Source organism: Lutra lutra, chromosome 4 (genome assembly GCF_902655055.1).
Source record: "Lutra lutra chromosome 4, mLutLut1.2, whole genome shotgun sequence".
Taxonomy (NCBI): Eukaryota; Metazoa; Chordata; class Mammalia; order Carnivora; family Mustelidae; genus Lutra; species Lutra lutra.
The window spans coordinates 38539174-38553007 of NC_062281.1; the positions used below are offsets into that span (position 1 = coordinate 38539174).

The 13834-nt window shown below is 34.4% G+C and overlaps 1 protein-coding gene across 6 annotated transcripts in view; it reads right to left on the reverse strand.

Annotated features, from left to right (window-relative positions):
* Positions 1 to 13834, reverse strand: part of VPS13B (vacuolar protein sorting 13 homolog B) — a 763452-nt gene that overhangs the window by 693599 nt on the left and 56019 nt on the right. For 5 of the 6 annotated variants that reach the window (XM_047723595.1, XM_047723594.1, XM_047723596.1 and 2 more), the window contains exon 5: positions 4495 to 4662. The exons of the other annotated variant lie outside the window; for it this stretch is intronic. In XM_047723595.1, coding sequence (XP_047579551.1) covers positions 4495 to 4662 — 168 coding nt within the window. The remainder of the gene's footprint in view (positions 1 to 4494; positions 4663 to 13834) is intronic. 6 annotated transcript variants of the gene reach the window in all.

The following is a 13834-nucleotide window of genomic DNA, read 5'->3' on the forward strand; positions in this document are numbered from 1 at the left end:
AAAACATTTCCATGACCCAGAAAATTCTAGTGGACATCACTGCTCTAAACAATTGATGAAGAAAGTACCACATTACCAATAAGAGTATACAGTTTGTTTTCAAGGGAATAAAAATGAAACAACTGCCAGTAAAATATCAAACTAGAAAATGAAAACTTTAGCAACGAGAAGTTTTACTCCTAATAGGCAATTCCTAGGTAAATAAATATTGGGCCCAAATATATTATGATTTACATGGTATATAAATAAATCATTTAGTTACTGATATATTTCTTTGTGTACACATATGTAATAACAGTAGAATTAGAAATGAAAAAAACCCTCTAGATATTTCCTTCCCTCTCTTTATGATAATAATTCACTGAGTGTTCGCTCTCAGACAATACACCAAGTCTTCTCCCCTCTGCTACCTTTTAATATTTACATCCCTCTGTTTAAAAGATGTGAAAACTGAGGCACAGTAAGGGGAAAGAGTTTAATGTTAGTTTAAGAAGGACAGAGCAGTCATTCGAACTCTGGCAACCTTACTTGAGAGTTCAGGTTTTTAATCTATTACGCTGTAAGAACATAAAGTGGTCTACATTTTGAGGGTATTCTAGAAAATTATCATTCACTGACAAAGGAAATTATTAAAGCTTTGAAAATATTTTTCTTGAACAATAAATATAACAACTACCTTTTAAAAACTAACAAAATGAATTCTAGTTCTGGTACTTACTTTAGATAATGTGCTGCAATTTAATCTGAAAAATGAGGATAATAACTATGTCTACCCAACTCTGGAGAACTCTGGAAAATGACCTGGCATTATTTTGAAAACATGAAGATTTGCTATCCTCCCATCTAACGCACCCATTCCTAAGTGTATGGCCTTAAGAAATGCTTACACATATGTATCAAAAGGTATGTACAAAGATTCCTAAAAGCATTGTTTGTAATAGCAAAAATCGGGAAACATCCCAAATGCCCATCACCACAACAATTAAATTCTGGCATATTTAAACAGTAGAATATTATTCACAAGTAAAAATAAGTGATCTATAACTACATGGAACAATATGGAAAAATATTAAAAGCATGACACTAATTGAAAACAGGAAACTTTTGAGGTTTTACTCAAACCTCAAATTCCCAACATAGAGCACACTATTTTTACAAAGCTCAAAAATACATGTAATACATTGTTTATGTATAATCCACATCTGATACTTTTTTATTGAGATAAAATTCACGTAACATAGAATTAACAAGTTAAGGGCGCCTGGCTGGCTCAGTTCGGTTGAGAATCTGCTTCAGCTCAGGTCGTGATCCCAGCTGGGATAGAGACCCACATGGGGCTCCCTGCTCCACAGGCAGTCTACTTCTCCCCTTCTCCCTGCTCATTCTCTCTCTCTCTCTCCCTCTCTCTCAAATAGATAAAATCTTTTTAAAAAATTAACAATTTAAAGGGTACACAGAGTGGCACTTGGTATGCTGACAATATTAAGTGTCCATCACCACAATTAATTTTAAAACTTTTACAACACGTAAGAAAAGAAAACTCTGTACCCTTGAGCTATCATCCCTCTAATCCCCTCCTTACCCTCCCTACTTCCCAATCCTGAGACAGTCCCTAATCTACTTTCTGTCTATATAGATTTGGCTCTTCTGTGCAGTTCATAAGAAGAATCCTGCAATATACGATACACAACTTCTCTGTCTGGCTTTTAAAAACTTAGAACGTTTTCAAAGTTCATCCACATTGTAGGATACATTAGTACTTCATTCCTTTTTATACCACAAGTCTTTTTAAGCAATTAAATGATAAAATTTAATACAGCAGTTAACTCTAGGTGGAAAGCAGATCAGGAAAAACACATTTGTGGGGGTAAACTACTGTGTATGTTCTAGATACTCAGAGGAAAGGTGCTCATTATATTGTTTAATAACAAAATACGTGACCTAAATCTTTGTAAATATAAAATGTTTTAGTAAAAATAAAAGGGTAAATAATAGTAACTATCTCAGAAGGTAAAAGATTAAAAACAGATAATGTACAAAAGCATAGCACCAGGCCCAGCAATTAACAAGAACTCAACAAGTGAAAGATACTATTTTTGCTGTTTTTATCATCCTCATCATGAACTTTCATGTGGTATGATACTCGATTTTCTTAAATACATCAGCATATTGGTAGTTATGATAATTCACATTTTACAAATGACTCACTAAACTTATACTAAGTTAGAGTGGTGGAGGGAAGACTCAAACTAGGATGCCCCAACTCCCAACCCAAGACTCTAATTCACTATAATTTCCCAAAGTAATATTTACATCAGTTGTATAATAAACCATAGAAATTTCTTCCCATAAAATGTCAACACATTCATTCAATCCTGCATTACCCAGTCCTACTTGTTTTCCATTTTTCTTAATGTTTCCTTGTGGTCTTTGTATGAAATATTTTCCCAACAGAGGATGGCGGGAGGTATTAACAATGTCTCAGAGACAATGCTTGGGACTTTGTGATTAATGCCTCACAACAAAACTGTGAGATCAAAATTATTCTTCATTTTAAAACATAATAACTAAGGGGCACCTGGGCAGGCTCAGTCTGTAGAGCATATGACTCTTAATCTCAGGGTTGTGAATCTGAGTCCCGTGTTGGCTGTGGAGCCTACTGTTAAAAGAAAGGGGAAAAAAAAGCAAAGACTGAAGCTTGGAGAACACACAAAAATGAGACTATCAAATTCTGCTAGATCCTAGTTGTATGCCTAAACTAGGCAAACTAGGCAAGTTAAGTAACCCTGAGACTAAATTTCCTTTTATTTTCCTTTAAGTAGGACTTAAGATGAGCAAGTGAATATGTAAGTAAATGAGAAAGAGTATCCCTTGATGGAGTTATGAGAATTTGAGAAAATAAATGTAAAAATTTTAATAGCTCATTTTCAGAGGTCTCTGTATGAGATACTTTTATAAGTGCTTTCAGTGCACTAATGTATTTAATAAAATAACTCCATAAGGAAGCTCTTATTTTACCCCCATTTTACAAATGAAGAAACTAAGAAATGGTCAAGTGACTCACCTAAGGTCATATAGCTCTACTAAGTGGGACAACCAGGATCCAAACTCAGGTCGTCTAGCTTTAGCGCCCACACTGTTAACAAATACATACCCTGGCAAGTCACAGATAAAAAGTACTTACAATAGTCTCCTCACTATCTTTTCTTTTCTTCATTTTTTTAAAAAAGATTTTATTTATTTATTTGACAGAGAAAGAGAGCACAAGCAGGGGGAGCAGGCAGAGGGAGAAGCAAACTCCCTGCTGGGCAAGGAGCCTGAAGCGGGGCTCAATCCAAGTACCCTGGGATCATGACCTGAGCCAAAAGCAGACACTTACTAAATGAGCCACCCAGGCACCCCTCCTCACTATATTTTCAAAAAATGTCCACTCTTTACCCTATCAGAATATTTATCGATATTATGATTTATTAATCTCTTCTCACAAAGAAGCAGCATCTCTTTCACAGCTGTGTTTTCAATGCTTATTAGCACAATGCCTACTATGTAAAACATAATAAATAGTAATAATGGTAGTTACTAAAATTATATTACTTAATAGTTCTTTTAATATAAACAGGAGGAGAGTACAGCATGTCATACTCAAAAGAGACTTTAGGATTATCCAGAAGTCCCAAATATGCTCTGGCATATACAAACCCAAAACACAGATCAGATACATTGTTTTGCCATTATGGAGCATAAAAGCAATGTGTTCCTTTTCCTCCTTCAAATATGTTAAAAATTTTAACTATTTTTATTACTACAACCCCAATGCACTGTAAAATGTTTTAAGATACACTTGAAACATGCATGTGGTAGGTAAGAAAGAATAAAAATTAATAATATTAAAAATGGAGTCAGGGATTTCCTAATCTGAGGGTCTACTAAACCCCCTATAGCTAATGCTAATTTTTTAAGAGTTTATTTATTTGGAGAGGGAGAAGGAGACTCCCTGCTGAGCAGGGAGCCCAGTGAAGGACTCAGTCCTGGGATTCCAGGATGACTTGAGCCAAAAGCAGCTGCTTAACCAACTGAATCACCTAGGCAACCCATACGCTAAACCTTATATATGTTCATTTTTCTAGGCTGAGGCATAAAGCTCTCATCAGATTTATCAAAGAGGCAACTGGCCCGCAAAAGGTTTAGAAACCAAGATAAATAGGGGCACCTGGGTGGCTCAGTGAGTTAAGCCTCTGCCTTCAGCTCAGGTCATGATCTCAGGGTCCTGGGATCCAGTCCCGCATCGGGCTCTCTGCTCCACAGGGAGCCTGTTTCCTTCTCCTCTCTCTCTGCTTGTCTCTCTGCCCACTTGTGATCTCTCTCTGTCAAATAAATAAAATCTTAAAAAAAAAGAAAGAAAGAAAGAAAGAAAGAAAGAAGGAAAGAAAGAAAGAAACCAAGATAACTATACCAATAATGGAAAAATCTACACTCTTCTTAATATTTACTCACCAGAAATATCCATGAATGCACGATCCCATAATTCACCTACTGTATAGCACTCTGCAGAAGTGATATTGACTGAAAGAACAATATCATCTTCAACATATTTTAGTATGAGATTATTTATAACAATATTTACATTATTTACAACTCGTCTAATCAGACTCTGCACATAACCTACAAAATAGAGAAAAAAATTTCAATTAGCCATAGGTCTGTCAATAAAGAATTATTCTTAAAATATTACTGAATTTAACTTATATGATAGGTGGGTATCATTTAGCATATTTTGCAAAGAGGAAACAGACAGGATTGCAAAACTGACATAGCTAATAAGTAGAAGATCTGCCCCTAAAAACCATTAGGAAGAAGTTCTCTAAAAGTAAGTGTTCATGTACTAAGAGAAATCACAGACACTATACCTTTTTAATAACATACTAGATCCCAGTCAATGATAATCCTATACTCAGTACTTTGCCTGGTTTTTGCCTATTTTAGAAACCTTTTCCCAATGAAACAATGTTACTATGCGCTGATTATACAACCTATTAGAAGTGTTGCTTCTTTAAGTTTCTTCTTGAGCCATCTTTTCTTTCCACTCTAAATAGCCATAAGAATATTCAAAAGTTAGGCTGGGAGGAAGAAAAATAGGGGAAACATGACTACCATAATGGATTCAAGTATTTCTACTTACTAATAATACTGAAGCAGGGTAGAGGAGAGAATACAAATTAGGAAGAAAATATAGACAGAATTTAAAAACAGAGACAAAAAACACAATGAAAGCAAAGAAAAAAGAAAAGTATGGAAGAAATGAGAAAAGCATAATGTGAACACAGGGAAATAATAAACAAATAGTTAAAAACAACCAACAACAGAAGTAACTAGTAAACATTCTTTTTTGCCATAGCTTGCCTAAAATCTCCAAAATTTTCTCTTAATTTTATACTACTATGGGATACTCCACATTCTCAGAAGTTTCTCACACAATAAATGTGTATACAGATACATCAATAAGAAATTTAATTGAAAATATAAATAAAAAACAAACAGCATTTTAAGAAGACACAGGAGAAAAAGATGAAAAACTTCACTTGATTCAAATGCATTTCCCACTACAAAACTTATTTAAAAAGTAACTAAAATTTTAGCTATTTCATGAACTATCCTGCTTATATTCAGAACCTGACTGGGCAAAACAGAACCAACTTCTGTCAGCAACTGACATTGTTAACAACTACAGTAAAGCCTGTTGAGAGGAAGCCTATTTAAATCCATTCAACCATAGCACCTTTGCAAAAACAAACTCCTTCATTCATTCCTAAAGGATACGCATAGGAAAAAAATGTAAAACAACAAAGTTCAATTTTTTCTTTTATCTAGATGTAAACTTTTAGCAGCTTTTAGAGTACCAATTATCATATGCTATAAAATTAACAAAATATCAATAAATTAAAAGTAATAAATATTCTTTCATGAGAGTAAACACTAAAATAATGCTTAACAAATTAAGCTTCCAAAAGAAATTTTAAAAATCAAAAGTTTCAATCTTGGAATGTATATTCCCCTATGCTATTACCACTCAACACACGTTAAAAATAAAAATAAAAATAAACATCCTGTTTCTAAGAAGTCAAGAAGCATGACTTATATTGGTTTTCCCATTTCTGAAAAAAGTGGCATCCATAAGGAATTCATAAAAACCTCTTAACAGTTCATGACTTTTTATTACCGTCAAAAGAAAAAATAACTCTCAAAGATAGAACTGGAGAAAATATTAAACGCAAAGTTATAGAAACATAATACTGTTAATGTATTTTAACCAACAGAACACTAGTAATGGATTTTTTTAATCTATTTTTTAATATTTTCCCACAGTTTCTCATTATAAAACTAGCATACAAGTTGAGATAAAGAAGGCAATTCACCAAGGAATAATATATTAGAGAATAAAATATCTAAAAAGCACTACTCCGATAGATTACACTTCCTTATTTAAAATGCAATACTAAAGTAACAGTAACTAATGGAATGGAAAAAATGATACACTATCCCTCCAATCCTCCATAACAACTTAGTTTTAAGTAAGCTATAGAGGAGTGTCAAACAGCAGATCTACTAGCTCTCATCACTAAGTATTTAGATGACATAACAGTAATCCAGGTCTATTCCCTAAGCATGCTGAAAAGCATCTGAAAATGCACTCTGGGTAAGAACCCCAGGTCATACTGGAGGTCATACTGGATGGCTCTAAAACAGCCACCTATTTCTAATCAAACTTTCCAGAAATTCCTATCATTATCCAACTCTCTCCCACCCATAAATCCCATTCCTCAAGGCATATACATCTATGCCCACAGGGTCAGATAAAACACCATGAACTTTCATGGATTGTGCTCATACTCTTCCTTCGGTTTAGAGTACACTTTGTCCATTCTCCCTTGTTACGGGCCCAGTATAAATATCTTTCTCCACTACAGGCTCTTCTCCAATGTCCCCCAACCTACACAACATTCAGAAGACTGTCTCTACCACTTTCCTTGGGCTTATGTTACTACTGCCATTTGTGCATGTTTACATAGAATTATTTTATCTGTTAAACTATGAAATCCTGGAGGGCAAAGACAATTACTTATTTATTCCCTTCATATTCTTAAATGAAATGATGTGTATCAATTTTGGTTACAAAGAGACAACATCTACAATTTATTTATCCTAATGTCACTGGGAAGCCAAGCTGCTCAAAATCAAATTCCACGATTTTGATAACCATGACTTGGTTAACCATACCTAAAAGCATTTTGGTGTAGTTCTGGTATAAATTTGAGGGTTATGCAACATCATATAGGCAACTTAAGCTCAAATAGGGAAAAGTGAAGTTTTTTGTAACGCTCTTATCTTTTTTGAAAGGTTGAAACTATTTCAAAGTAAATTTTTTTAGAAAGTTAAGAACAAGGATTCTTTACTGTCAGTGCAGGAGGGAGATTCAGTAAAACATGAATTTAGAAAGCATCCATCATGTTTGGTAACTAGAAGATAACTTAGGGCAGTTACTGTGGGAGCTAAGAAAAACTATAGTGAGTGCACAATACTATTAGTATTATTATTTTGATGGTCACAGAAGTTCTGAACAACTAAATAAGAGTAAAAAAGAAGTTTAAGTACTAACAGGGAAGGATGCAAAATTACCATTACACAAAGATGACTATATGTTATACAGAATATTCAAAAAACACAACTAACTAACTCATCAGCTAACAAACAGTAAAAATCAAGCTTTCCTATATAATGAAGTGATGAAAAGAAAAGAAAATGGTGACAGAAAAAATTAAAAAAAGACTGTCATAGGAGAAAAAAGAGAAAGAGGCAAACCAAGTCTCTTGACTACAGAGAACAGATATGGTTACCGGAGGGGAGGTGGGTGGATGGGTTAAAAAAGTGAAGGGAATTAAGGAGCACACTTGTTGTGATAAGCACTGGCTAATGTACAGAAATGCTGAATCACTGAATTGCACACCTGAAACTAATAGTACACTGTATGTTAACTAACTGGAATTTAAATAAGAACTTTAAAAATGGTAATCGCAATTAACAATAAAATGTATGATAGCATTTTCCATACGTAAAAGTTTCAAAAAAATGTTTAAAAACAAAAGATTGAATTAGACTAAAAAAGTGCTTGAAAGAAAATACTGTTAAACTTTTCACAGCATAATTTGGCTACACATGCCAAAACCTTAAAATTATTCACAAATTTGGATTCTATAAATTGATGGGAATTTCTCCTAAGGAGATAAACAGAGGTGTGTGCAAAAATGTTTGTTAAAGCATTTTACAAAACTGACAATAAAAGTTAACCTAAAATATCAAACAAAAAGGGACTGGTAATAAACTATGGAAGAGTTACACTATGTAATAAATGCCAATGATTGAAATAATAATGTAAAAACATTAACATCCCAGAAAGAAGATCCTAACATTAAAAAATGCAAGTTACAAAAGAAAAATGTGTGCATGTGTATGTACACATGCACACATGCAAGCACACACAGAGAGTCTCTAAAAGCTTGTATGTCAAAATGTTAACAGGTTCCAGTTCTGGGTGAGATGAAGTAAGCATAGTCCACCCTGTCTGCCCCACTGAATGTAGCCTAAAAGCCTGGAAAGAATGTATGGAACAACTATTTTTGGACTCTGAACATAAAGAGTAAGCATGAGAGGGGAAACTGAAGAACAACAATCAGAGCATACAAAGATATAACAATAAAATGGTAGAGATAAATTCATACTTATCAGTAATTATAGTCTACTGTAATTGTGCTCAGTCCAGAGAGGATGGTCTTCATGATTGTGATTCTTTGAAATTTGTCAAGACTTCCTTTTTGATCAAGTCTTTTACAATGTCTGTAGATGTGTAAGGTATGCATTAAAAGAATGTACACTGTCTTATCTGCGGGGTGGAGAGTTTTACATGTATACACTAAAATAATCTTAGTGATTTTGATATTCAAATACCTAGTTTGGGGATTTTGTTTTCTTGATCACATTTCATAGCCAAGTTGTTAGATCCATACAAAGTCATCATACTATTTTGGGGAAAACTGTACCTGTTATAATTTAGTATCTATTACATATATCCATTAATGCTTTTGCCTTAAGGTTCATTTTGCCTGGTTTTTATGCTGTGAAGACAGATTTTTTTTTAATAGTATTTATCTGTTATGCTATTTCCCATCCTTTCATTTTCAATCTTTTCTGACTGCCTGTGATATCTTTGTGTTTTGGAAGCCACATGTACCTGGACATAAACACTCCTTCCTTTTAGTATTCAAAAACTATTACTTGAGCTTCCTTACAGCTCCCCTCAGCTTTGGTTTGCAATGTGGTTAGGAGTTTACAAACTCCTAGATTAAGCAGTTCATTCTTTAACTACAAGTACAGTCTTCAGCGAGCCATTCTAGCATGCCCCCATTCACACAGAAAGATTTAGGAAATTGAAAAGCCTGCACTAAGCAATATTTTGAAATTCAATCTAATTTGAATGAAATATAAAAGCTCTCCAATTATCACCTTTTCTGTAATAAACAAAAAATTTGTTTTAAGCATAAGGAGTTTTAAGCATAACCTCCTTTCAAAAGGATCAATATATCATTATACTAAAGAACATCTGGATATCAGAAATGACTGACTATCCATGAGTATCTTGTGCTTCCCCTTCCAGACTATAAAATTATTAGTGAGATAAGGACTTCTATGCCATACATAATGTCCATGCAAATAGTTTTCTCCAGTGAAATCTGCGCAGAATATCACTTACAGCATGGGAGAATTAAGAGGTAAAAAGGTCTTGAGGCACCTGGGTGGCTCAGTGGGTTAAAGCCTCTGCCTTCGGCTCAGGTCATGATCCCAGGGTCCTGGCATCGAGCCCCACATCGGGCTCTCTGCTCCGCAGGGAGCCTGCTTCCTCTTCTCTCTCTCTGCCTGCCTCTCTGCCTACTTGTGATCTCTGTCTGTCAAATAAATAAATAAAATCTTTAAAAAAAAAAAAAGAGGTAAAAAGGTCTTTTCCAGACTGTCTTCTTGGAAAGGCTAAAAGCAACAGAATTCCAAGTCTGGCCTAGGGCACAGCAGAGTCTCCCAAAAAATAAGCATAGGGGCACCTGGGTGGCTCAGTGAGTAAAGTGTCTGACTCTTGATATCAGTTCAAGTCTTGATCTCAGGGTCATGAGTTTGAGCCCAGGGTCATGAGTTTGAACCCAGTAATTGCCCAACATGCCCTTGATCTCAGGGTCATGAGTTTGAGCCATGCTGACCATAGAGCCTATTTAAAAAAAAAAAAAAAAAAAAAAAAAAGCCTAGGCTTGTGGTAGAAGAGTCTTTGTACTGGTATGTAAACAAAACAGCACTTGTTAGGTTAATGCTAACTGCTAGGAACTTAGCCAGTGGGTTAATACAACCTACACAATGTATCACTGTTATTAGAGGGGGAAAAAAGCTTCCATGTTAATGGAAGGTATTAAAACAATAAGAGCATAAAAAATAGAAGATGTGAAATGCATTTCTCTTTCATTTGCCATAAGATATTCTCTACTCTTAATTGTTCCAGAAAGGAAGAGTGATCAGATAGCTTTAAAATCTTGTGGTCCCCCACACGCAGACAGAAAGGAAATGACTATGCTATCTTCTGTAACAAGACATTGCCATTCTTGGCTCAGGTTCCTGAAGAGATGATATATTACAAATATTCCTCGATTATGTCATTTACTCTCCAATTATTATTAAACTCCCTTTCAAGAGATTTTTCAGAAAACCAAGCCCTAACAGTTTAAATGGCAAGCATTCAAATATACATACACATCACACACAAACTATAATATTCCATTTCATATTCAATATTTTCTGCAGAAAAAAATTTTCACTGAATGACTACTAACTTAATACTACTATCTCTCCTCATATATACCAAAATATCTGAGTTCCCATTTTCTTATCCACAAAATGTGGGCTAGAGCCTAGAGATGGACTTCAGCAAGAATGTGAATACCTGAAGGTATGTACAGTTTCAAATGTGCATCTGTGGGTCTACCACACTTTCAACAGATTTTCAAAGGGTCCATGTCCCAAAAAAGATAGACTGCTAAGCCAGAAAATCTTCAAGTAGCTTATTTCATAACTCAATGACTATGACTCCGAACACTGAAGTCTGAAGAAAACACTGTGATTTTGCACAGCTTAGTTTCTGTGCAGTGTAGCAAACATAAAATGCCTATTGGCTGGCAAAATGAGGTTTTCGCCATCCATTTTTATAAATAAATATTATTGGAACACAGGCACAATACATTAGTTTATCATTTATGGTTGATTTCATGTGAAATCCGAAGAATGGAATAGCTGCAACAGAAAATATACAGCTTGCAAATCCTAAAATATTTAATGATAAGCCTTTCACAAAACATGTCTTGCTGTCCTCTTTACTAGATGGTGATCAAAGATGACTAAATCATAACCTCAGACCCAGTAGGCAACATGGTTTTTAAAGTTTATCTATTTCCTTAATATTTCTATTAAACTGTGTGTGTATGTATATATGTATACATATATTCCGGGTAAAAAGGCAAAAAGAAAAGGAAAAAGATAATTATATGACAAAACCAAGAAAAAGAAGCTCTGCAATGGAAGACAAAGTTTATCTCTGAATTTCTTAACAGACAAATAGAAATTTTTTTAAGTGAGTAGTTATTTAAAAAGAAAAAAAACAATTAAAAGATCCTGAATAAATTAAAAAACAATATCCTTTAAAGTCATTTTAGATAAAATGACCTTCAATAAAAGCCAAAGGCTGTATGCTTCAGAGAGCAAAGAACTGAATAATCTAGCTGTCTAACTTAGAAGTAGTTTCACTTTACAGAGATAAAATGCAGAGAATACAAAGGAAAGCATGAATAAATAAAACATCCTTAAACTTTCTAAGTAGGAATCATCAGCATATTTTACAGAATATGCTAAAACCACAATTCAAAACTGTTAGCAATAATCAAAGGTCCTAGCCTATAGATCACTGACTGAAAGAGAACACATATACTTCAAATCACATTCCAACTATTTGGAACCCTCTCTCCCAGTAAGAAATATTACACTGTAACCCAGCACAAGTGCACACATAACCACAGGTTTCTTTACTAATAACTTTACTATATGCCTTTATGCTAGGAGGTTTTCTAGTCTTTGCCATATATTTTATTTTTTTATTAACATATATTATTTGCTTCAGGGGTACAGGTGAGTCATCAGTCTTACACAATTCACAGCACTCACCATAGCACATACCCTCCCCAATGTCCATAACCCAGCCACCCTATCCTTTCCCTCCCCACCCCCAGAAAGCCTCAGTTTCATAAGAGACTCTTAATCTCAGGAAATATTCTTTGCCATATATTTTAAATGCTTACTATGACCCACTAAATTGCTCTTCCAATGCACTAATTGGTCAGGAACCATAATTTAATAAAAGACTGTTCCAGATATCAAGAAAAGAGACTGGGAAGAGGATATCAGATATTGACTTACATTCTTTTCATATTCAAGAGCCACCCATCCTTCAAGGGTGTAGAACAAATGACTATTGGCAAAACCAAAACTGTTCTCAAAAAGCATCTCTGGATCTGTGTAAATGCTCAAACTTCAAAATTGTAAACACAGCTTTATCTTTGCCCTAGAAAATTTTGAGACCAGAAATTCATCTCTACCATAGGAGGACCTTAATATAGTTCCCAGGCAGGATAAGGTTGCCAGAAAGGAGTCCTCAAATAACCATATGAGTCAACCTTTAAATAAAATGATTTACCATTATCCAGCTGGATTCTCAAATTATCCTTTTTTCCCCCCTTTGGCAAGATTAACTTTAACTGCTCTGCTTCCCAGTAATTGCCCAACAAGTTCAGTTACTTCCTAAATCAACTCCTTCACTGTGATTTATGTCGGCATAAAAGAGGATACTAGTCCTCCTGTTAAATAAGGCAGGAAAGCACATGTTAATCCAAATGCTACCTCAAGTAGTTAAGAATACAGTTCTGTTTCATGCCTCTAAAAATAGGATTTTTTCGGTTACGTTTATGTTTTTATAGTTTTATACTTTATGCTCCCCCAAAACAGACCAATTTTCCCAAATCTGATTATCAGTGTAAATGCTACTAAAGGCTCTAAAGAATCTTTTAAAAGTCTGGGACCTGTTTTGAGTACATGTGGGTTAGCCAATAGATTTTTATCTGTGAAATCAACAACCGACAAAAGCATTAAATTTATCTTATTTCTCAAAAGAGAAAGAAATGTTACAAGACTCAACAGTTAAACTTAAAACCAATTATTCTTTGCCAAGATACTGATGGAGAGAATTCAGTACAATGAGCTAGTATAGGAAGTTTTGAAAGGATATGCAGTCAGAAATTTGGAGAGGTAAAGGAGTTGCCCATTTAATAAATAAGAACAAGTTACAGTTTAACTTATACTTAAATTCACCAAGGATTTTTTCCTAAGGAGTTAAGTAGTGAGAAAAAATTTAGAAAGTTCTGGAACAATCACACCACTCTAAGGAGAATTAGAAACATTCAGAAGTAAAATTTCTTCTGGCACCTTCTCCAGCTATAGCAATTAATCTATTTAAAGCCAGAGGGATTACCAAGACTTTGTGGGTTCAGAAGAACATAAAGCATCAGCAATAACATCACTACAACACTAGTTTAAGATGTTCAATTCAAATGTAACTTGAAACATACCTGAGGGAGGATGGCTATGAAATGATTTATCTAACTCCAGCCTCTTAGTAGATGGTAACAGAAGACTTTTAAAAATT